The sequence below is a fragment of the Neovison vison genome, chromosome 11 (assembly GCF_020171115.1).
Source record: "Neovison vison isolate M4711 chromosome 11, ASM_NN_V1, whole genome shotgun sequence".
NCBI lineage: Eukaryota > Metazoa > Chordata > Mammalia > Carnivora > Mustelidae > Neogale > Neogale vison.
The window spans coordinates 26,371,000-26,397,131 of NC_058101.1; the positions used below are offsets into that span (position 1 = coordinate 26,371,000).

The 26,132-nt window shown below is 45.6% G+C and overlaps 1 protein-coding gene across 1 annotated transcript in view; it reads left to right on the forward strand.

Annotated features, from left to right (window-relative positions):
• The window catches only part of SCFD2 (sec1 family domain containing 2), a 446,538-nt gene that overhangs the window by 386,886 nt on the left and 33,520 nt on the right, over positions 1-26,132 (forward strand). The window contains exon 6 of the mRNA XM_044267869.1: positions 24,381-24,526. Within this exon, the coding sequence (XP_044123804.1) occupies positions 24,381-24,526 (146 nt within the window). The remainder of the gene's footprint in view (positions 1-24,380; positions 24,527-26,132) is intronic.

Consider the following 26,132-nt stretch of genomic DNA (forward strand, 5'->3'; position numbering starts at 1 on the left):
GAAACCCATATAGTCATAGGTTTCTTGGAATGTCTACCTAGGAATATGTGATTACCAAGGCCTGGAAGGCCATGTTCTGGTGGGAGCTGTGGTTTTCTGTTGAGAAAGAATTCTGTCCACTTGGTTTTGTTTATTGGTGATGGTGTATTTGGATTTGAGATTTTTGCCCTTGACTTTAGCAGAAACACAGCTCATTTTCTCACGGATTAACACTAAGAACTGAGGGAAAAAGAAACATTTGTGAAAAGCTCAGCGTTACATCCTGTATTTATCTCCATGATGAGGATCCAGGATGATTTTGCTAAGTTTCAAATATATGTGTTGCCGAGGGTGGAGTGGGAAGAGGACTTAAGTAAGAAAATCTCAAGTGGGGTCTCAGGCTATAGAAATAAGGAGGCAACCAGATTTTTCTGGGCTAAGCCTTTAGTTCTCTAAGGAAAAATAAGCTAAATGTAACCAAATAACATTCATAGCACAGAGCATAATCTATGAATCAGTCTCACTGAACAATAGAGATAAAAGTACAAGTTCTTCTTGATGACCCTTTTTCCTAATTCCACTCATCTTGCCACCAGTAGCCCTTGACATCAGCTTGGATACAATCTTCTACACCCTTTTTCCTAAGAATTCACATACAAGTATATGCACAGTGTATAGGCCTTTAGAGTACATACACTAGTATAGCGTACATACTGTTCTACGACTTTCTCTTTCCACCTAATATGTCTTAGAGTTCTTTCTGGGTCACCACATATACATCTTCCTCATTCATTTTTTAATGGCTGTACAATATCCTATGTTATTAATTTACTCACAATCCACAGATGTGTGTATTCAATAATTGTTTCTAATTATTGTCAATTATAGTCTCAAGCATAATGACCACGTTTCTACCTGCTCCTTTGTACCCAAATAAGATTATCTCTAGAGTAGCTTCCTAAAAGTAGTCAGTGGGCCAAAAGGCCTGCATATTTGTAATTTTCGTAGGTGTCCCTATATTGTCCTCCAAAATGACTTTACTAATCTTCATTTCCACCAACCCTGCCCATTACCATCAATGCTTGATTTTATCAAGCTTTAAAATGTTTGGGATTCATGGTGAAGGAAAAAAAATTATATTGTATTTTGACTTAATGAGATTTAGTATTTAATGCTTTGTAAGTATTGTCACATTAATAAATTTACATACACACCCAGAGGAACTCTTTGCCCATATGCTTGCATTTAGCTTCACTGTGACTATGTCTGGGTAGAGTCTGAAGTTAGTACTCACTGCAGAGCCCACTTTGAAGACAGAATAAGTACCTGCTATGGAAACCAGCTTCACGTTAGATGCTTGGAATAAGGGGTGACCATTCTGTGATGAGAGGGGAGAAAACAGTGGCCTCCAGGAAAAAAATCCTCCTGCTGATGTAAATTGATGCCTGGAAATTTCTTTAGGAAAACAGGTCCCTTTAGCACTGACCCTTTGGAAAATAGAAAGGAGTTCGTTTGTATTATGAGAGAACTGGGTGGTGGCCATGGTCCCTTTCAGCTCTGAAGCTCTGTGACTCTTCTCTGAGACTGGCCAGCTGCTGGGGATAAGCAGAGCCTTGAGGGAATGGGATTCAGGAGGGAGGAGGCCGTCGACAATGTCTACAGCTCGGGCAGATGCAAAGTTTGATGACCTTTGGGTCGCTTGAAGACACAGACTAACTGCAGGGAGGGACATCAGCAGGAGAACATCTTCCCCTGTCCACTGTTGGACCAGGAGCTTCCCTCCCTTCCTATAGCTCTGCTCAGAGGGGTGCATGTGACCCAGCACTAGGTGACAACACGCAGTGCATCAACTAGACTGTATCTTGAGGGAGCTAAAATAGGTCTTCCTGGTGTCAGTTACAACGCGTGAGAAGTGAGGCCAGAAAATTATGTCACGGAGAGCAAAATTTAGTTGAGAAATGTGTCATTAGAACAACAGATCTAGGGAATTGGACTTTCTTTTACCGAAGAGTCATAGCATCTGTTTCTTTCCAGGGCGGCAGGGTTCTCTGGTGTGGACTCTGGAAGCCAGGAAGAATGCAGGTTTTTGTTATTCTTTTTGCTTTATGGTCTCTTCCTGCAGAGTTGAACCCGATTGGTCGGTCAAGGTTCTCCTCTTAAATTCCAGATCTTTGTGGCATGAGAGGGTGCTTAGCATTTTTAAGACATGGTTTTTATAAAGCAGGATTGTCTTCAATTGCCCTCCCCCACTGGCCTTCTGGGTGTTGTGTTCTGTAATACTGTTGCTGCATAGAAATCTTTTTAAAACAAGATAAATAGTAATAGATCATTTATATGACTAAAGAAAAAAAAAAGAGTTCTCAGTCTGGGTCTCCATTGACATAAAATAAGTATTGAGCAGTCTTATGCTGAATTATATTAATCCAGATGCCAACTGAAAGGCGTGTTTAAAATGGCAAGTGTTATCTGTCCCTCAATAATGTCCTCTTGGAATATTTTTAGTGTGCAGTATCTTTGTCAGTTTCTAGGGTTTATCTGCTGAAAAACTCTCTGCATCATGACCTCTTAACATCCTGGAGCTTTTATGTTTAAACTCTCGTTTCATTATATTGTTTAGTAAATAAAATGTCCTCGGTTGGCTAAAAATAAAGGTGTACCATGTTTATGAAGTCACCCCTCCCTTGGGTTCTATTTTAGGCACAAGAAAGGGTTGGCAAGATCAAGGAAGCTGAGGTGGGTCAGACAGAGCCATTGTGTTGTGAGCCTAGGTCCCTCTTCTCCCCCTATTACCCTAGCTTTGGGCCAGTGGATAAACCCAAAGCCTATCTTCCACGGGGATTTTTTAAAAAAAGAAAACTGCAAGTGACTAGCCTGGTTTCTTTAGTGTCAGATGTTTAGAATTCAGCACATTCCATCTGGCACGCGCGAGGTCACTGCCAGAAAAGCTGGGGTGGCCCCTTGCCTTCTCACGTCAGGCGCGCCATCTTAAATCATGGATCTACTCCCACCCCTTTGTTTTGTTTTAATTATTTTTATTCTTTTTGAAGATTTTCTTTAGTAGCAGCAAGCTACTCTCAAATTTGAATAATGCCAAATTCCCCTCTGTTTCATGCTTTTCTTTTTTGGCTCCCCCCCCCAAGGTAGATTTAGATAGGCGATATCTTCAGCTACCCATAAGCTACCTTATATGGGTGCATCTCCTTCCCATGTGTAGTCGTCTACTATCAAAATGCTGAGGAGAGCTACAGTATTTCCAAGGCCAAAGCACTGGCCCACTTGTGTAGAGCTCTAGTGATCAGAATGCAGTGCTTTCTCCCTGTCCCTTACCCCCCACCTTCCCTACCACTCACCTTGAGGCATCGCTCACTGAGGACCAACTGAAGACATTACCAATAGCCAGCTGCCTTTCGGCTTCAGGCTCTGTTTCAATATATTCCCTTCAGTCTATTCCCTCATTCACTCCCCTCCACAACCCTCTGCAGGAGGCGCTATGATTGCCCATGTTTGATTGATGAAGCCCAGAGAAGTTAGGTCACCTGTCCAGGCCGACGCTGCTAGTGCTGAGCAGAACCAGGAATCACACCGGGCTTCCTGGCTCTGGAGCGCATGCGCCCACCGGCCACATGCTCTCACCTCTCCTAATTCAGCGAATCAAGCCAAGAGGACCCTCTCTCTCCACATCAGCTCCCAGCAACTCTCAGACAGGGTCAGCACTGGGATCCGAACTCCCGCCTTCCTCCAACTAGCCCACACTTGCCAGCCTCTCCATCAGGCTCCTCGGGCCCGCCTCCCCCCCCCCCGCCCCGCCCCAGAGGGAGATAGCTCAGAAGCCAGCCTTCTTGCAAATCTTCTGCAACATCTTCTCTTCGATTTCCTTTTTCTTTGGCTGCCAACCTTCTACCATCTAGAATCAATATTTTAACCCTTCACCTCCACTTCCTGTGTGGTCTAGTCCTTCCACACAGACACACTAGAAAATACTTGCTGTCATATACGATTTTCATCAAACTCTGCCCCGCCCCCAGAGAACCCGCAGGAGTTTCTCTTTAGTCTGTAGTGTTAACATGGCCTCCTAGCCTTCACCATCCAGTGGGTGACTTGTTCTCGTGATGTGACTTTCTGAATCTCCCTCATCACTGCTAGGGCAGGTCATCAGGTTAAGCCAGGGAGGCTGTCTCGGATGGAGCCATTTACTCAACATGCATTTGGTGTGTGCCTTCTCTGTGCCAGATAAATAGACCAGTGTGAGTGCCTGACTTCCAGAAGCTCCACGTCCAATGATGGAAGCAGTTGGGTTCAGCACAATGGGATAACATTCTGATAGAGCAGTTCTGGGAGCTTGGAGCTATAAGGTGGGTTGTTTTTTAGACCCTTCTTCCAGCTTCCTTTGCTGGATTTTTCAGTCTAGTAGAGGCTGGAAAACTAGTAGCTTAGCTCCCAGTAGCTCAGATGCTCTCCCACAGAGGCTCTGCCATGTGCTTCTTTGTTGCATTCATGGCATGTATTCTATTCTAACATTTGTTATGGGTCTGTTTGTTTATTGTCTGTCTCCTTAACCAGAATGAAAGAACCCTCCACAAAGCAGGAGTGCGTGCTTATAGATGTATCTCCTAGAAACTATACCAGTACATAATACGCACTTGATAAATACATATTTAATTTTGGTCAGCAGCAAGTGGCTCTCTGGAATTGTGCCAAGAAGGGGTGCGAGGCTACCTCCCTCTTCTGCAGGGGCAAAAAAGCCAGGAGGTAGAAATGTCCTTTCTGGGCTTGGAGAGAGGTTCTCAGCACCCAGGCTGTAAAATAGATTCCCCAGCAGTCCAGAGCCTGGGAGGAATCAAGGGAGATTGCATGGGCAAGGTGACATCTGAGCCAGGACATCAAAGAAAAGATGAGTTAACCAGGAGAAGGATCCAGAAGGACATTTCTAACAGAGTTAGTGGATGCCTGAATTTCCACGAGAATGTGCCCATCCTTACCCATGTACTCTTTCTACCATGTAAAATGCCCCTTCCTTCCGAATTTTCTAGAAGTTTATGTTTTCTTCTCCTTCATCTTCTGTCCTACAACAAGAAGCCTCTTGCCTGTTGCCTCAGGACAGACTGCCCCCCACCCCGTCTGAGCCCTCAGAGATCATGAGTCTTGGGGTCACTAAGGCGCCCTTCTGAAATGTAAACTCCCGTGAGCAGAGCACCATGTTTCCTCTTCTTTCAGCTCCATGCCTCCTGGCAACGGCAGCCCATCTCCACGTTGTAAGAGCCCCCAGGTTCTCTTTGCTCTCCTATTCGGTGCATGAACCCTTCTAGAGCTGGATTTCTAAGTTGCCCAAAGACAGGGACCATTCCGGTAACTTCCACAGGAGGGTTCACTTCGCTCCCTAGGCCCCATGGGCATGGACTGTGGCCTCGCTGTCCCTACCCTGACGCACATCCACCCAGGAGAGCCCGTGAGGTCTTCATTTCCAAAAGGGAGAGAACACCTTCCGAAGCTCCAAATTCAGACCTGCGTTGCTGGGGTGGTCAGGAGGAGCCTGAGGCGTGCCGAGGTCTATTCCTGATTGTCAGGTGCCTCTGACCTGTTGGTGCTCAGTGGCCTTTCAGTTTCCTTAAAGGCCTTTTCACCTCCAGGGCTTCTGTTCATTCTGTCAGGTGCCCGATCAACAGGGGCAGGGAGACCGTTGCCTGCCAGGCACAGTCCCAGGTCTGATGACTATGACTGCATGTTATGGAGGGAGCCAACTGCCCTCAGTCCGCCTGAGCCGGGCTGCCAGCCGCCCCCAGGAATGTGTGTTGCCTGTTCGGGTTTGAATTTCTGAGCCAGCTGGTGGGGGCTGTGGCTACCAGCAAGGCAGAGCGGGATGCTTTGATGTCATCAACTGGTGACAGTGCCAGCCATAATTGCGTGTGCCAGTGCAAGGGATATGGCATGTTCTTACCAAGTGTGCGCCAGTGCAGGCAGGACTAGAATTACGTTAGTGACACGTCTCTATTTGGCCATTATTCCTCGTTTGCTTTCCCTTCTCTACTGTTTCCCTCCCCCAATTTATTTTTCCTTCCATGACTTCAAGTGTTCCCCCCCACAGACCCCACCCATCTTTACCCTAGCCAAATGGCTCTTGTTACTCACATTGAAACTGCCCCTCGACCCATCTGTAGCCCACACTACACTGTGAGCACCCCAGGAGCAGAGATCAGAGCGATCTTACTCATTCCGAGGCTCCTGCTCCAGTGCCCGGCACATAGTAGGTACGCATGCTATGCGCGTTTGGTGAATGATTGAATGCCTTGCCCACCTAGTGTTCCAATGCATGGCTTTTTTTTTTTTAATTGAAGTGTAATTAACATACAGTGTTCTGTTAGTTTCAGGTGTGCAATGTAATGATTCAGCAACTCTGTACATTATTCAGTGCTCATCAAGATGAACTCTTGGGGTGCCTGGGTGGCTCAGTCAGCTGAGTGTCCAACTCTTGATTTCAGCTCAGGTCAGGATCTCTGGGTGGTGAGATTAAGCCCCACGCATGTTAGACTCCACACTGGGCATGGAGCCTACTTCACATGCTCTCTCTCCCTCTCCCTCTGCCCCTCCCCACCTCTCTAAAAAGAAGAGAAAAGAGAAATATACTCTTAATCCCTCTTACCTATTTTACCCATCCCCCAACCCATCTCCACTCTGGCAACCACCGGTTTGTTTTCTATATTTAAAGAGTCTGGGATTTTTGTTTGTCTCTTTTTTCTTTGTTCATTTATTTTGTTACTTAAATTCCACATCTGAGTGAAATCATGGGGTATTTATCTTTCTCTGACTGACTTATTTCACTTAACATTATACTCTCTAGGTCCATCCATGTTGCAATTAGCAAGATTTCATTCTTTTTTATAGCTGAGTAATATTCCAAGGTGTGTGTGTTGTATGTGTATGTTGTGTGTATGTGTTGAGTGTGTGATGTGTGTGTGCTTTGTATATCACCTGTTCTTTATACACTCATCATGAATGGACACGGGCTGCCTCCAAACCTTGGCTAATTTTAAGTAGTACGACAGTAAAGATAGGGGCATATATATCTTTTTAAATTAGCGGGGTGCCTGGGTGGCTCAGTGGGTTAAGCCGCTGCCTTCGGCTCGGGTCATGATCTCGGGGTCCTGGGATCGAGTCCCGCATCGGGCTCTCTGCTCAGCGGGGAGCCTGCTTCCCTCTCTCTCTCTGCCTGCCTCTCCGTCTACTTGTGATTTCTCTCTGTCAAATAAATACATAAAATCTTTAAAAATATATATATAAATTAGCATTTTGCCTTTTGGGGTAAATACTAAGTAGTGAAAATACTGTATCATATGGTAATTCTATTTTTAATTATTTGAGGAACCTCCATACCATTTTGTACAGTGGCTGTCCCAGCTTGCATTCCCACCAACAGTGCACGAGGGTTCCTGTTTCTCCACATCCTCACCAACACTTGTTATTTCTTGTGTTTTTTTATTTTAGACATTCTTAGGATGATATAGTTGTATATGCTTTTTATAGACAGTGTGACATAATCACACCATTCAGACAGACCTGAATTTGAAAACTCACCTCTGTCACTTTCTAGCCATATAACTTGGCTAAGTCCCTTCCCTCTCTGACCCTCAATCTCCATGCCTGCAAAATGAAGCCAATGCCTCGTTCTCAGCGTGGCCAAGAGGATTGTCATGGTAACATGTAAATATCTGAACTATAATAATGTTCGGTATTTGATTTCATTTCCCTTCTAATTGGCTATATAAATCCTTTATTCATTTTCTTCTTTTTCACCCCAAATTTGGAGGGCTGGTATTTGAACCAGGTTGAGCTAGTTCAAGCAACAATGGTTAGATTCTTCTCTGGGCTTTGTGTCCACTGCAGATGTGTGGGGGCTCTGCCCAACCGCCAAAGACCTCCTCTTGATACAGCCATCCTGGATCACTGAGGAAGGGGAAGTAGTAAATTACATAGTCACTTCTGAAGGCTTCTGTGTGGAAATGGCAGATGTTTCTGCCCCTTATATTCTCCTGCCCAAAGTGAAACCCATGCTCCCATCTCACTGAGGAAAGCACGTAATCCCACCATGTGCCAGGCAGAGGAGAACTCGCATGTCGTTGAACACCCATGACGACCCCCTAAATATCTAAGATAGGTTGACTTCAAAGGACAAAGAAATCTGAAGTTACTTTGACCTAGGTTGAGAGTAAGAACTTTTGAGCAAATGAGTAAAATCAGTATGATTGTCATGGCGACGGTAAGTCCTTCTTGAGAGAACACACTAGTCTCGGGATATCACGTGTTCAGTACGAGGAGGGGCAGTGAGTTGCAATCAGTCTTAAATACTCATCGGGGCCGAGAGGATGCTCTCTGCTTGTTGTGGATGACCAATCAGCCCTAGCGTCACTATGCACTTGTACGTAATAAAAGTACGTTTCTTTCCAAATAATTTGGAATGTAAGGTTGTCGTAATTTAAACAGAGTTTTTTCCTACTTATTTACTTAACTTTGGGCTATTTTACCATGTTTATACCATACTTTTTATCATAATCGCTCAGTTGTTTATTGATTGCTTGCTGTGGTAAAAATGCCACATTGAAGAGTCTGTGCTCTGGGTCCGAACTGTGAGGGGTCAAGTTAGAGTTCCGCCATTGGCTTGTGGCCTTGGGCAAGTAACTCAACTCTCTGCGCCTTATTTTTCTCATCTGTGAACTGGGGATGATGATAGCACACACCTCACAGGATAATTCTGAGGATTAAATCAATTAATACATAGAATACTCAGACTAGCATTTGATATACATAGTAAGTACTTGATAAATGTTAACTGTCATCCTCATTTTTAGGCACAGTAAAATGCAAAGGAAGTTCAGTGAAGCCAGAACTTTCTATGCTTTGTTTGCTGCTGTATTAGGCCATGCTTAGGACAGTCCCATATCAGATGCCTAGGAAATGTTCACTGACCGAATCAATGAACTGACTCTACTCTCATGACATGGAAAAGCCAGCCTAACCCTTGATTCCTTTCTTGAATAATAAGAGAACTCCCTTTTCTATTCTTTTTTTAAAGATTTTACTTATTTATTTGACAGAGATCACAAGTAGACAGAGAGGCAGGTAGACAGAGAGAGAGGAAGCAGGCTCCCCGCTGAGCAAAGAGGCTGGTGTGGGACTCAATCCCAGGACCCTGAGATCATGACCCAAGCCAAAGGCAGAGGCTTTAATCCACTGAGCCACCCAGGCTCCCTGAGAACTCCCTTCTCTTAAGACTCTCTTGACCACGCCAGGCCCTGACCTCACTGAGGGTTTGACTTGCCCCTTCACTTGCCAACGCACTCAAATGCATGTGGCAGAAGCCAACCTTGAGTCAATAGCTCTTACCTCTATTTTCTTTCTGAGCGCTTACCTCTAAAGACATGTTATGATCTGTTTACTTGTGTATTTACTTAAATATCATCTGTTTCCCCCCTTGAAATGAAGGCTCTGTGAGAACAGACACTGAGTCTGAAGTACCTAGCAAGTAGTTAGCACCCAGTATTTACTGACTGGAAGGAAGGAAGGGAGGAAAGTGAAGGGAACAGAAGGGAAGAGGTAGGGAGGGAAAGAGGGAGAAGAAAACAAACCAAAGGGGAATACATTTATATGTATTTATAAATGTTGATAAAGTGCTTTAAGAAACACCAAAAGTACACCTAATACAGGTGGGGAGATCAGAAAAGCCTTCTTTGAGGAGATGCTGTTTGAAGCTGAGACCTAATATAGGGTAAAGACCAGAGCAGGGGGAAGTAAGAGAATGTGCGGAGACCTTGAGCTTGAGGTCTGCTGGGGCACGAGAAGGCCAGAGTAGCTGGGACCCCACAGACAAGGGGGCTGGGGAGGCACAGGCCCAATCATAGTTACATAACAGGTGATGGCTCTCCTGAGGCTAGTTTGGAGCAAAGTAGGTTTGAAGAAGGGGGCCAGGGTGGCCATGAAGAAGACTCCGGAAAGCAAAACCAGTCTGCCAGGAAGGCACCTGCCTCATGGACTTCTGAGACCACAAGGTTCTTTCCCAGTGCCTCTCTGTTGGCTACTCACTAAACAAGCCTTCCTCAAGCCATCACAGCTTCCATTCCGTCATCTGAACAATGAACACGACAACACCTAACTCTGCTTGTCGTCAGCACAGTCCCCAGCACCTGGGAACCACCTCATTGCCACGGGGGTCCCTAAATGTCCTGTACGCAGTGCTCAGTACAGGTGCTGTGGTGGGGAGCAGAAGGAAGAGAGGACCACATCTCTGAGTCACACAGGAGCATCTTAGGGAAGGACATGTGCTCCCGAGCCCCATGAGAAGAGTGTCCACAGTGTACCCGCGAGTGCCACCAGTCCAGGGCCCTGTGTCCAAAGGGCGCAGGTGCCCCACAGGTGGTCTGAAAAAGGAATTCAGAGCGATGTGGATGAACAATTTTTTTCATGGTTATGTATTTTCCGATGCATGTTAAAATAAGTAAATATTCATACATCAGATCAGCTTACATGGAACTAATAAATAAATAAGTTGATATAAAGTTAACTCACAAGTAGGGCACCTAGGTGGTTCAGTAAGTTAAGCACCCGACTCTTGATTTCAGCTCAGGTCATGATCTCGGGGTCAGATGGAGCCCACAGGGGCTCTGGACTCAGCAGGGAGTCTGCTTAAGGATTCTCTCTCTCTCTCTCTGCCTCTTCCCCATGTTTCTTGAGCATTCTGCCTTCGGCAAAGCCTGGCACAGTGACACAGTCTTCTCTGCTGCTCCTTCCAGGCTCCCTCAAACATCAGTGTGACCTGAACCCTCCGTTTCAGGAGGCAGGGCTCTGCCTGTCAGCTTGCCTGAGTTCTCTGTCTGTGTTTCTGGGGTCCACCCAAATACGGTCCTCATCCCCCTTCTCCCACATGCCACGGCCCTACTGGCAGCCCTGCCTGGACTTTGTCCCATCGCTGAATCAGGCATAGCTAACCCACACTCTAATCCATGCCACCTCTGAAAGAAAGTACAGAGAAGTGATAGATCAGGGGCCTCATTTAGAGGGAGCTTAAATTTCAGGCGTGGGGATGCTGGCTCGGTTCAATGGAGATTTACAGCAGCAGGTGCAGGGGAAGCTGAGACTGAGGCCGAGAGGGATTTTGTGTGTTGCAGGAGGGGAGAGATGGGGGCCCATCTGATCTGTCTGCTGCTGGAAGAAAAACAAACTCCATTTGCTCTGCTAGTCTCTTAAGAAACAAAAGGGATGAAAGAAACTTTAGGCCAATAAGCTTCCCTTTTATTCTTCCCTTTTTCTCAAATAGATCAGAAAATGATCCCGTATTATTAACCACCTAGCCTTCCCTTAAAATATAAATTAAAAGAACACCGCTGTTTCTCCATACTTAGAAACCTCATGATAACAAGCTCAGTGAGGCTGGAGCTCAAGAAACATAAGGGAAAAGAAAAGACTGAGGTTTTTTTAAAAACCCCTCTGAGAACAAGAGGCAAGGAGAGTCAGACAGTAATTTGAAAAGCTTTTAAATGTGCCATGATTTTTTTTCCAATTTATTTATTTTCAGAAAAACATTATTCATTATTTTTTCACCACACCCAGTGCTCCATGCAAGCTGTGCCCTCTATAATACCCACCACCTGGTACCCCAACCTCCCACCCCCCCGCCACTTCAAACCCCTCAGATTGTTTTTCAGAGTCCATAGTCTCTCATGGTTCACCTCCCCTTCCAATTTACCCAAATTCCCTACTACTCTCTAACGCCCCTTGTCCTCCATGCTATTTGTTATGCTCTACAAATAAGTGAAACCATATGATAATTGACTCTCTCTGCTTGACTTATTTCACTCAGCATCATCTCTTCCAGTCCCATCCATGTTGCTACAAAAGTTGGGTATTCATCCTTTCTGATGGAGGCATAATACTCCATAGTGTATATGGACCACATCTTCCTTATCCATTCATCCGTTGAAGGGCACCTTGGTTCTTTCCATAGTTTGGCGACTGTGGCCATTGCTGCTATAAACATTGGGGTACAGATGGCCCTTCTTTTCACGACATCTGTGTCTTTGGGGTAAATACCCAGGAGTGCAATTGCAGGGTCATAGGGAAGTTCTATTTTTAATTTCTTGAGGAATCTCCACACTGTTCTCCAAAGAGGCTGCACCAACCTGCATTCCCACCAACAGTGGAAGAAGGTTCCCCTTTCTCCACATCCTCTCCAACACATGTTGTTTCCTTAAATGTACCATGATTTTGACTTTCGATTTCATCCTCTCCTACAAATGGACAATTAGCCGTAGCACAGGTTTGTATAATGGGCAAGCAAGCCAAACCCTGAGTGATTTATTCCTCGTGACATGGAGAAGAGAGCATTTCCCAGTGACATGCTATAGCCAGAAATGACACCACATTATTCCCACACTGTCAGTTTTATTAGCATTCCTAAAACAAAGTACAGCCTTCTCTCTTAAAAATGCTTCATGGGCAATGGACCTCTGATACTGTTTTAAAACCAGCAACTAGGGGCGCCTGGGTGGCTAAGTGAATTAAGCTGCTGCCTTCGGCTCCGGTCATGATCTCAGGGTTCTGGGATCAAACCCCGCATCCGGCTCTCTGCTCAGTGGGGAGCCTGCTTCCTCCTCTCTCTCTGCCTGCCTCTCTGCCTGCTTGTGATCTCTCTCTGTCAAATAAATAAATAAAATCTAAAAAAAAAAAATGAAATAAAAATAAAACCAGCAACTAGACTGGACCTGGGCTAAGATTCAGAAAGAGGCGGAAATAGTGCAGGGCACCGTGGTCTGCCAGCACTTCCTTCTTGGCCTGCACCTCCAGGAAGCCTTCCAGGTCATCAGCTGCCTCTGCATGAGGTAGAACAGAGCAGCCCCTCCCACCAACACATACACATCTCTGCACCAAAGCATAGGGAGGGACAGACTGTGGAGGGTAACAAGGGACAGGGCTGTCTGCAAGTGGCGGCCCATCCAGAATGCTTCGTGTTCAGCCTGGAGTGGGGCTTGGAGTGACCATCCACGGAAGGAGCCTCTGGGCCTCTCTTCTCCTTTCTTTCGGAAATGTCAGATTGGCCCCTTGGTTTGAAACTAGGCACTTCCCTGCAAAATTAAAATCATGGCAGTCTTTTCCCAATGCAAAGAAAAATAAACAAAGCAGATCAAATTTTTCCCCACTGTAAGTTTATATCCCTGTGCTTTCTTACCTTTGTTGCTGCTTCAGCTTCATAGCACTCAAAGAGAACAAACAAGAGGCAAGCAAATATTTACCCCAAAGATGCAGGTGTAGTGAAAAGAAGGGCCATATGCACGTTCCTAGCAGCAAGGGCCATAATTGCCAAACTGTGGAAAGAGCCGAGATGCCCTTCAGCAGATGAATGGTTGAGAAGATGTGGTCCATATATACAATGGAGTATTATGCCTCCATCAGAAAGGATGAATACCCAGCTTTTGCATCAACATGGACAGGACCAGAGGAGATTATGCTGAGTGAAATAAGTCAAGCAGAAAAAGTCAATTATCATATGGCTTCACTTACTTGTGGAGCATAAGGAATAACATGGAGGACATTAGAAGAAGGGAGGGAAAAGTGAAGGGGGGTAATCAGTGGGGGAGATGAACCATGACGGACTGTGGACTCTGAGAAACCAACCGAGGGTTTCAGAGGGGAGGGGTTGGGGAGATGGGTTGGCCTGGTCGTGGGTATTGAGGAGCGCACGTACCGCATGGAGCACTGGGTGTTATACGTAAACAATGAATCTTGGAACACTACATCAAAAAAAAAAAAAAAAGAGGCAAGCAGATATTAACGTAAAAACTGCCAACTGTGCTTAACTCGTGGATATGCTTTGATGACACCTTTGCATACATATACTGTGGCCGCATTTTCTTCCTGGTTCAAAAAATAAAGTCAACTGTAGTCCTTTGTCACAGTGTCCTATAAAGTACGCCATGGCTCCCAGGTGCTCTGTGCCACCTGACTACTTCTGAAAACGATGACATGCAAATTGTAATCTCTCGTCCCCTTTGGGGGTCCAGCAAGCCATTTTGAGCCATTCCAAACCACCATCAATGTCAACACATTGAAAGGGGACTTGAAGTTGAAATGGCAAGTTTACCATTCAGTAGAACAGATTCAGGAGAATAAAACCAATGCGCCTGTTGGGAGACACTTGCCGTGAGATATGGTGTTTGAGAACTTGCCTGTGATCACAGTCAGGAGCCTGTGGGCATCCAGTTCTCGCGACAGGTTTCACTCCCAGGAAAGGAGCCCAAAGATGAAATGCTATGAGAGAGATCTGATTTTCCGGCGCTGATAAGCCAGATCATAGGAGATTATATAACTGATCAGAAAATCGATGCCTGCCTTTTAGAGGAATAGCCCTCACGCATTAGGTATTTCCGTTACTCTGAACGCTTAATTTCAGGGCCTTTGTCCAAGGGCTCCATTTAATAGGATCCCATATTCCCAGCACATGAAACTGTGTCATTTAATATGATGAAGCACCACCACCGTTTTTGCAAAGTCCTTCGTGCCTCCCTTACAGAACCACATCATCTTAAGATGGAGAAACTGAGCAGAGTTGGGGCAGCCAGGAAAGCTGCCTGGGAGAGAATTTTCAGAGGATCTTAGAAAGAATGTTTCAAAATAGCAGGGGCTGTGTCTTCATTTCAGCCAGGACCAAGCATTGTCTGTCTGCTGCCTCCTTGGTCCTTCCTGCAGTGGCCTTTATGTCCCGCGGCAAGGGCTCCTTGTCCCACGGCCTGCATCCTGCTCTCTGGGCCTCACTGCCAACTTGACCTTGCACCCTGCCATTAAAAATGCAAGTTCCAAAGCATCTTCCGGACAGTTCTTCTTCCGGCAGGCCTCCCCACTGCGTGCTTTCTCAGGAGACAGCCTCCGCACTCAGACTAGAATCCTGGCCAGTCACATCCTCTCCTGACTGTACAAGTCCTTCCCGGTCCGCGACACATCCCAGACCTGCCTGAGGATCAAAGATCGCAGCTGTCACTTCTTCCTCCTGTCAACGGTTTTAGAAAACCCAATTTGCTGGAGGCTGGAAAAGTGGTACAACTGGTTTTTGTTTTGTTAAAGTTTTTTAAATGATGGCGGATCCATTTAAGAGATTGTCTGATAGATGGTATAAAGTATAATTATATAATAACCCCATGGACCCACCCCCTTCTTACTCACCTACCCCCCGGCCCCCCGCTGCCCCCCTTGGAAGTCACCCCTTCTCCAAAGTTTATATTTATCATTCTTGGCCTTCTTTTTAAAAACAGTTTTGTCTCCTCTGGGTGTAGCTCTAAACCATGTGGAGCAAGCCTTGCTTGTTCAATTCCGGAATTTATGGAGCCCTTTGAGGCGGCTCTTCTCAAGTAGCCTTTTTGGGACTTAAGCCACTTACACGTACAGCCTGCAATTCCTCAAGACCGTCAGGGAGCTCTTTGTTTGAAATTTCTCCCACAGCTCATTTTGCAGCTCCTCAGGAATCAGTGCTATCTGTCCCTTTATGGCCCGTTTGGCCTGACTTGGCGCCCTTTCTTCCTGTCACCTCTCCATTGCCCCTGCCCCTTTAGGAACTATGTGGTGGGGCCTGCTGTGGGCCAGGCGCTGTGCTAGACCTCAGCGGTAGACCAGGAAGAGCCCGTGCCCCCAGCCTCTTCTCCTTTCCTCCTGTGCCATGTGAGTGGTAACTTAGGTCACGGGCTAGAAGATTCCAGGCCCTCGAGCAGGATTTAAGGAACAGAGAGACCATGGGATCAGCGTGGGGCTGGGAGCACAAGCAGAGGCTTCTAGAAAGACTTCCAGAAAGTGGGCAGCCTCCATGGGCCCTGTCCTGGGCCCTCTGTGGTCTCACGTGGATATTTCTGACTCCAGATTTCTTTGGGAAGCCAGACTGCCCAAACTCTCTTCCAAGCATCATTGTGCCGTTAGCTCCACCCCGGCTGAGGAGGCCCTACCTTGTGGTGTGGATCCAGGACTCTGCCATGAAAGAGGAAATCAGCCCTGTAGGTGTTGGGATCTGACAACCCAGCTCATGATTTTTATATAGTAGAAGAACCTGAAAGTCCCACAAGGTCATCGAGCATGAGATTGTTGACATAGATACGTGCCTGTATATAAACACGGAACCTCAGAAATATTTTTATACATATCCTTTTTTGATTCATAGTTGATGTAAATACAATGAATACAAATAATGAATGTATAATTCATGTATTCACGACCAGCTTCCACCTGACCCATTCACCAGAATGACTGACGTTCTCCACTCCCTCTATAAAATACAAGGCCTAATGCCAACGCCCTGACCCCTCGTGGCTCTAGGGCAATCTCCACGTGCCGGTCACATCCCCTCTTCCTGGCCACATGTGTGATTCCCAAGAGTCATCAGCCCGCTAATGCCAGATATACTTGTTACTAAGTTTCGTGCTTTAATTAAATGTTCCTACATTCGGATGAAACATGAATTCAAAAAGAAAATAATTTCGGTAAAAGCCAAGTGGAATGCTTTTGGAAAGACTCTGTCAAGATGGGTCACTTTAAAAACCCTTTGGATTAGGTGTGAACAGGACGACTGTAGAAGACTGTAGAAGATTGAAGGAAAAAAGTCAAAATCTAGAAGAATTCTGCGCTCAGATTGTGTGACAGATGTCTTTAACTTCTCGTTCTACTGAAATGGACTCAAGTTAGAAATTGTACGTGGTATGTCATGGGTTTTTCTTTCTTTTTTTTTTTTAAATTTTATTTATTTATTTGACAGACAGATCACAAGCAGGCAGAGAGGCAGGCAGAGAGAGAGGGGGAAGCAGGCTCCCTGCTGAGCAGTGAGCCCGATGTGGGGCTCAATCCCAGGACCCTGAGATCATGACCTGAGCCGAAGGCAGGGGCTTCAACCCACTGAGCCACCCAGGTGCCCCTGTCATGGGTTTTTCTGAAGACAGAACTCTATTCAGAATAGCAGATAATACAGAGAAGACTTTGACCTTTCCTTGAAGATTAATGAATACAGAGATATTTATGATTTAATTTTAAGCAAAATTATATATGCATATATATGACTATATAACAGATAATGTAAATTATGTGTGTGAGAGAGATTGATTTTTCGTGATCCCTCTCTTTGAAGGACTCACAGTCCTATGGGTCACCTATGGGTCCCTAGCACGTTTGAAAAAGAGACTTCTAGTTGCTCTTACACACTTACTAGAATGCCCCACTCCAGGGTAGTTTATATACAGTAAACCAACCTCCCTGAAAGATTTCAGATGTGATGGTATTCGCTAAGGTTTATTTGTTTTTTTATTTTGTTTGGTTTTGTTTTCATTTGCCAAACGTATTGAGAGCCATGAGAAAAGAGCCTAGTTTAAAAACAATGGTTTGGAGAGAGAGAAAAGGGCAGTGTCAGACCGCTGGATGGATGAGGGAGGTCATGACCTCCCAGAGCCCCATCCTTTCTGTCCAGTCACACTCCCCCGGGAGCCCACAGAGCGGGGGACCCCTGCTCCGAGGCTCTGCTGAGTGGTGGGGGGCCAGGGATGCAAGCTGGGCAGCGGCCTGATGTTTCCAAACTCTCAGGGCCGGCAGAAGGATGCGGAGACTAGCCTTGGATAACGTGGGTCCAGATGAGAAAAGGGCCTCAAATATTTTTGACTCTGGCTCTTCCCAGTCAGATGCGAGGGGCCTAGCAACCTGGGAGGGGGATAAGAGAGCTGAATGGGGAAACATTTCAAATCCTATTCTAGCCACACACACACACACACCCCGTACATCCAGCCACACAATTGATGTGTGTGTGCACAGGCATGTGCACAGGCCTGTGCGCGTGCGTGTGCGTGTGTGTGCTCACATGTGTGTTTCAGAAGGCCTGAGGCCTCCAATGAGGGCTGCTTCGGCTCCAGTCCAAACAAAGCCCTTGAACACAGCAGCCTCCTGATAGGAAACGCTTTCTTTTCCTTAGTACCCAAGGAATAAAACCAAACTAATGGAAAAATAGGTTCTTTTGAAAAGGTTCCTGGAGCACAGGATTCCAGCCTGCTCCCCGAGAAAGCAAACAGCAGCAGAGAGCTAGGCAGAGGGGAGTAGGGAGGGCAGTGGCATTCCAGCCATCCCAGGAGGATGGTTAGCTGTTCAGCCTTACTCCGTTTTCTCTTGGTCGTAGCTGGAAATGTGGGTCCCTGCCGTGTACAGAGCCACAGAAACCACTGTTCTCTCTCTCCCTGCTGAAGTTAAGGGACTTCAGTAAGTGGAGACAGGGGAGAAGGGAACGGAGGGAGGGGGGAGGCACGGGCACAAGAGCCCTATTTTGTTGCTCTGAGAAGAAACTGGACCCCTGCCCGAGAGCTCCCCAAGCCCTCCAGAGAAAGAACTGGCAGGGGTATGAGTCATACCCCATTTCAGAAGAACACAGGGGGGCCCTGGGGGACGGGGGGCCTCCCTTATCAAGACGTAGCAACTGAAGTTCACAGATCATGCTTGGCTAAAGGCTAGGATCAGCTTCTGCTTCATTATCTATTTAACTAAGTGGATTAAATGAGAATTGACTGGAATTGTACACTTCGAGTTCCCTTACAAAACACTGTTATCTCATAAGCTGGCTTAATGGAACAGGCTGTCAGGGGCTTATTAGAGGTAACTGAATACAGCGCCTTACAGAGCAAAGATCCGAAGGAGGGTAAACAGCCGGACTGGGAGACCTCACACCTTCTGTGGCTACGAAAGACAAGCCTGGGGCATGACTGCAAACCGCAATGTTAACATCCACCTGGAGAGCCAGGCCGACAAGAAAGGCCTTTGCTCCTCACTCCGGTTTAAAAGCATTTCTTCGATGTTAAGGCTGAATTAAGAGTTTCATTGATCTTTGATATATGTGGTCTCAGCACATGTGAAAGGCAACGGAGTAGAGAGGCTAACAGGACCGTATTTGGAATTAGACAGCAAGGCTTTGACCTTCAGCGTTGCTACGTATTAGCTGAGTGGCCCCTGTATTGCTAAACTTCGCGAGGGCTCAGTTTCCCCATCTGTAAAGTGGGAATGCTGTCAGAAGCTACCTCATTGTGTTTCTGTGGAGATTCAATAAGCGAAGATGTACAAACTGCCTAGCATAGCACCGGGCATGCAGATGGCATAGGGAGCGCTCCGTGATTCTGGAGACTTCTCTTGTCCCAGAGAAAATCATCTCATTTCAGAGCTGTGGTGCTCACATAATCTTTAGCTATTGATTCTAGCGCAAATCCAGAGTGGGCTGCATGCCCAGAGGAGATTTGGGATGGCTTGTGGCAGCGGACATGGAGGAGCTCAGGTCTGTGATCAGCGGGACATTTGGAACCCTGACTCAGCCTGCGATGGAGATGTGATCTTGCACAAGTCATTTATCTTCTCTGATTCACATTTCTAAAGTAAGTGTGTGTGTGTGTGTGTGTGTGTGTGTGTGTGTGAAACTTTCATTATAGGTTTTGGGTAAGTGAGTATAAATTCTGCTTGGTGAGGATTGATAGAAATGCGAATGAGGCTCAGAGACCAGCCTGGCGTCGCAGAAACATGTACATTGTGGAACACTTGGCTTTGAGGACACCAGACACATTGGGAAGAGTTGATGCTTTGGAAGCAGCTCGTGTGCAGTTTATTTGGAGAACAAGGAGAATTGACTGTTTTTCAGGAAAGCTTTACTTTATTTGTACATTGAGGACTTTTTATTTTCCTTCCCATCCAAGTACTAACCAGGCCCGACCCTGCTTAGCTTCCAAGATCAGACAAGATCGGGCGCGTTCAGGGTGGTATGGCCGTAGACTTTATTTTCCTTCCAACAATGTGATAGCCTTATTTTTCTGTTGGGTTCCTTGGAGTTTAATTTACCAGTAATCTGTAAATGTTCCTGTCATACAATCCGTTCCACAGTGGACCTAACTCTCTGCAATTACACATTAATTTCAATGTACAGTTCCCAACTTCCACGAATTATCTGTAAATTTCAGTAATCTATAATCCAGTAGACAGTTCTATTCCACTCAGTCTACTAGATGAACATCATGTTACTCTCCAAAAAATTGAAATAGACCATATGAAAGATTGGATGAATCTTTCTATTACATACAAAATGAATTACTTTGGGGCGCCTGGGTGGCTCAGTGGGTTAAGCCTCTGCCTTCGGCTCAGGTCATGATCTCAGGGTCCTGGGATCGAGCCCCATGGGGCTCTCTGCTTGGCAGGGAGCCTGCTTTCTCCTCTCTCTCTGCCTGCCTCTCTGCCTACTTGTGATCTCTCTCTGTCAAATAAATAAAATCTTTTTAAAAAAGAAAGAAAGAAAATGAAAGACTTTAAATAAAAAATTTAGCCGAGGGGCACCTGGGTGGCTGCGACAGTTAGGCAGCTGACTCTGGATTTCCGGGCAGTGTCCTGAGATCAAGCCCCACCTCCCTGTCCATGCTCAGCAGGGAGTCTGCCTGCGAGTCTCTCTCATCCTCTCCCTTTGTCCCTCCTCCTGCTCAATCTCTCTCTCTCTCTCTTTCTCAAATAAGTCTTTAAGGAAAAAAAAATATTTCCTCTCTCCCTGTGCTCCAACTCCCCCACACTGCTTACGTGCTCTCTCTCTCTCAGGGGAAAAAAAAAAAATTTAGCCTATTAGCTGAATTGTGTTTTAGAGAAATTGAAACATTTGTGTGGTATTAGGCAAGTGACCAACTTTTTTTTCCCTGCCTTTATTTTTTAAACTCGAAAATCTGGTACACAATGTCCAACACAACACTTAGATACAATTGGTATGATTTCCCATATTTTAAATGGCTCAGGCTGAGAGTTTAGGGGAAGAAGCTACATGAATGAGTGAGAATCCAGAACCTTCCAGGGTTTCTCCTGGTTGCTTATTGACTAAAGCGCTAGTTGGTCTGTCTCAGCTAGGGCTGCGATGCCAAAGGTAAGCAGGGTGTGGCATCAGCACATACCCTGTACCTTTGGATCGTAACCCTTTTTGGTTATGAGCCTCTGTAAGAATCAGGAAGTGGTTATGGACATTTTCCTCAGAAAGTGGCACTTTCTCCTTTCCACAAAGCTTGACATAGAGTTCTCAGAAGATCACATGAGCTCCTGACATCCCTCCACGCCTCCCCTCCCCCTCATTGTTCAGTTCACTGAACATGGAGACTTCCTCTCACTGTGCTTGACCACACTGATTTTTTTTTTTTAATGACACAAGTTGGACATTTCTGGAAACCAGGAGTTAAAGACCGGTCCAAGAATTTTTAGGATACAAAAATAAATATATATACTGGTCTTCGTCCCCAGTTCCTGGCATACAACTATTAGAGGATCTCCAGGGTGATAAGAATGTCTTCTGTGCTAGTGGGATGACTAAGGGCTTGGGGCTCCTAACAGCTTCAGGGTGGGGGGCTTTTTTGCCAGAAAAACAAGGGCATGTGTGTAGAGAATTGGAGTTTTCAGCCCCATCCCCCCAACCTTCAGGAAAGGGAGAGGGGCTAGAAATTGGATCAATCACCAGCGGCCAGTAATTTAATCAATCATGCCTATGGAATGAAACCTCCATAAAAACTCTTCAACAGTAGGATCGGAAGAGCTTCTGGGCTAGTAAACACATCAAGGTGCTGGAAAGGTAGAGTGCCTGAAGGGGGCTCCTTCCCCCTAATATTGCACTATGCATCTGTTCCATTTGGCTTTTCCTGAGTTGTAATCCTTGCAATGAACTGGTAACAGTAGGTAAAGTTTTCTGGTAGAGTAGGTGGTTTCCTGAGTTCTGTGAGCTGTTCTAGCAAAGTAGTAAACCTAAGGAAGGGGTCATGGGAACCCTCAGAGGGTAGGCGATCTGTCGGGAGTGCAGGTGGCCATCTGGGACCTGCAACTGACATCTGAAATGGACCTGAACCTTTAAACTGTGGTCTACACTAACTGGGGTCTACACTAACGCTGTGTAGTTTAGTGTAGACCACTAACCGTGGTCTACACTAAACTGGGGTCTACACTAACGCTGTGTAGTTAGTGTCCGAAGTGAACTGAATTGTTGGACATCCAGGAGGTGCCCGGAGAATTAGACAATCGACTGACTGGTGTGGGGACTTTCACACATTCATGTCAGATGTATTGGAGGTAAAGACAGTTCAGCATTTTGCCCTCCCTTAAAGAGTAATTACAGATGGTGATCCACAGTCATTAAGAGTACAAGTTCAAGTACTCACGTGCCACCCGGCTGTGAGTCAGGCGCCTTTGAATGTTCCTATATACGTTAGATACGCTCCATTTTAGTTTTACCTTGTTTGGATCTACCTCTGCTTCCTAAAAGCCATTTCTCCCTGTCAAAATCAACAAACATCTCCTCACTTTGCACCCACTAGGGTCAATCAAGAAGGGTAACAATGAGCATTGTTGAGGATGTGGAAAAATCGCAACCGTCTTACACTGCTGGTAGAGGGCCAAATGGTGGGGTCACGTTGGAAAACAGCCGGGCAGTTCCTCAGAAGGCTAAACACAGAGTTGCCAACACTATGGCAACAATCCTACCCCCAGATATATATCCGAGGGAAATGAAAACGTATGTCTACACAAAAATGTATAAAACTTAGCAGCCTTAGTCGGAATAGCCAAAATGAAAATGCATTCAACTGAGGAACATGTCTATAAAATGTGGTATATCCATACAGTGAATATTAGCGATAAAAAGAAATGAAGCAGTGATGTATACTACAACTTGGATGAGACTTGAAAACATTATGTTAAGTGAAAGAAGTCAGTCCCAAAAGATCGTATGTCCTATGGGACATTTATATGAAATGTCCAGAAATGGGAGATCTGTAGAGACAGAAAGCAGATTAGTAGTGCCAGGGACCAGGAGGAGAGTGGAAAAGGGGAGTGACAGTTCACAAGTATGGAGTCTTTTATTGAGGTGATTAAAAAATATTCTAAAATGAAATTGTGGTCATGATGGTCATACATATGTGAATAGACTAACAGCTATTGGGTTGTATACTTTAATTTTATGGTATTTAATTTGTATAGTATATGAATTATAGCTCAACAAAGCCGTTCCCCCCAATAATTATAGACTCCCAAAAAAGGATCCAGGTCATGTGTGTTTGAACGCCTGTGGAAGTCCTGGTGTCCAATGAGAGGGATTTGGGTGCAAGTACTTTATTTGGAAATATATTTCGGGAAGTGTAGTCAGGAAGTAGGGAATTGAGACAGGGAAGGAAGGAAAGCCAACAGAGGGTCATTAACGAGTGAGTTATCATTGTGCGCAACTGGGGCTCCATCCTTCTGGGACTGAGCAAAGGCCCTGAAGACCACAATTCAGAATTGTCTCACCAGGGAATGAGAAAGCTGGGTTGTTCCAAGGAATGCCGACTACCTAGGACTTCCAGCCTGCCCCACACAAAGGCCAAGCATGCTTCTATAACCAGAAGAAGCCCACAGACAAGAAAAGAGAGACAGAAACACAAAGGCAAAAAGATAGGCAGGCAGCTACTTGAGGTCAGAAGCAGAGTACACAAGAACTGTTCCCCGAACCTACGGTGATGTCCAGGATCAGTGAGCAGATCTGGGCAGAGCATTGCCAGCATCTGCTCACGGGGGTGTCTCCTAACCACTCTGTGCCTTGCTTCCTGCATCCCCCAAATGGGGGAAATGATAGCTCCTATCTCATAAGGGTGCTATGCAGATGAATGAGTTAATGTATCTGAGTATTTGAGACCACACAAAACCTCATCTTGGATCTCTGGTTTTTTTTTTTTTTTTTGAAACTTCTGACTTATCCATAATCATTTCTCTTCTGAATGGGCTTCTAACAAGATAGAGAATAAATCCAGCTATTATAAGTGTCAAAGAAAAATAGAATCATTGCTGAGAACAGTCTTCATATTAGGCCCTCTTTGTGTGTTACCAGCTTTGAATGGCTGCATTTTGAAAGGCACCATGTGCTTTGAGAGCGCATTAGGCAGACACCCGTCCCAGCAAGATCTGTCCCCGGCACGGCTCTAGCATCTCTCAGTCTTGCTCTTGTATTTTCTGGGAACTGTTGGTGGGATTCAAGTAAGAGGGGTTCATCACAGCACTCTCTGGTACTTTTCTTGGTGTCTCTTCCTATTTTCCCAAAGCTAAGTTCTGAGGATACTAGACCTGGGGAGCTTTCGTTCTGTGAAGCTTCTATACTGTGGGGATTGAAGCCAGTGGCCACCATCCCAGAGAATTCCGAGTTCTCCTTCTGTCAAAAGCATTTACACTTGGTATGTTCCATCGCTCGTGGAGGATTAAAACCACCCAGTTGGGGAACAGCCAGGGTAAAATAGGGTGAAAAAGAAAATCCAACTGTGTTATCTCGAGCTCAAGCCTCCATGATTAAAACTTAATTTAAAGATGTGTTCACCCAAGAAAATCTCTCTGGATTGTTTCAGGCTGTGACTCTTCAATGACGCTGACATTTCAGAAATCCAAAATTGCTGCAGATAAGCTCTTTGCCTCGCTTCAGGATATCGCCGGAGCTCGGAATCTCATGAAACAGTTTAAGTCTGTATATGCTCCTGGAAATCATACCCACCAGGCAAGTACATACGCCTTAAAGTAACCATCGAAACTGTGTTGTATTTTTAGGATTCAGGGACTGCCAAATGAAATTTCCATCTTAGCCTCTCTAAAACGAGGAATTTGTTCTAGATGAACACCAAGTCCCCTTCCAGTTCAGAGTTCTGGGTTCCCCTGGATGTGAAAGCCTCTTGGTTCATGAGCACTTATAGGCTTGATGCAGGGATAGGAGCACTGGAATGGGGGCCAGCCATTTCTCTGTAGCTGTCACATACTTACCCTGTAAGAGGCAAGTCCCTTTACTTCGTTGGGCCCTAGTTGCTATGGGTACAGGCCAGGGGCTGGCCTTCTGTGATTCCCAAGCTTCTAGATCTAAGCGCTCCCTAAACATTCTGAACAATTAGAACAAGATGACCTCATCATGCTATGGCAAGGAAAAAAGAAGTTCGTCAGCGACAGCAAAACCTTTGTTATTTAAACTTTCCCCACCACTTCCTAAGGGCAGTGGGGGAACTTTTAGAAAGGTATTTTGAACAGTGAGTAGGATGATAGTGTGGGAATCCAAGATTATAAGCTCGGTGAGAGAGGGGCCCCAGAGGGACCCAAAGGGAAGCTTAAGGAGTGAAGAAAGGCTGGAATCATGGAGGCTGGGCAGTCTCTGTTGGACAAGGATGGAGACACACACAGTTTCTGGTGGCCGAAGGAAGAACAGATGTTTCTGGTGGGAAAGATCATTAGGGGAGTATGCCAGCGTCTTCTCCTTCATGTCCCCCATGAGATCTCAACAAAATCCACTCTGTTTGCTACAGCTGCTTGAGGTGCTGAATGTGCTGTTGGTGGAGACTCCGCTGTAGCAAGGGGTTCAGCTTTAGGATGCTGACCTTTTAAGGTGGGCATATAGACAAGAGCTAAGGTTATCTGCGAGAGTAGCCTAGCCAAATCCAGACTCTTCCTCCCATATATTCCTATAGTAGCTGATACTTGAAGAGTGCCCCATTGGGCTTGTCCTTTGATCCTCACAAGAAGTAAGCCAGGGAAGCATTATTACCCCGGGATCCAGGAAGGCCACATGACTTGCCACAGACCCACGGGTGGCCAGGACCAGATGCCAGGTTTTTGCTGCCATTACGAAAGCTCCTCCCCACTATACCATGGATCTCGTGGAGGCTCTAGAAGTACTGATTGATGGTGCTGATAGGCATCAGAAATCACCCACCAACATATGAAAGACCTTGGAAACTGGCTCTCAACTTAGTAATGTCAATTCCCATCCTTTGTTCAATGACCTGAGAAACTACCACCACAAAATACAGATAAAGTCACTCAGATCATTCATCGTATGTAGTCTAGTTGTTAAAAAAAAAATCACCAGTCTTAAATACAGGAGTAGGGACTAATTCTAGGAGACAGAGAACTGGTGATTTATGATGATATTTAGACCAAAGAATGTCAAGAAGCAAGCGGCTGCTATAATTGGCAAAGTGCAAACAAACCACCAACTAATAAGGTCTTTTCAGTTTTACAATCATCATTGTGACTAATTTAGCCAAATTTGCACAAACATGCATTAGCCATAAATCTTGGGCATGATAAGGACAGTGATAAATTTTCTAGACTTTATCTCT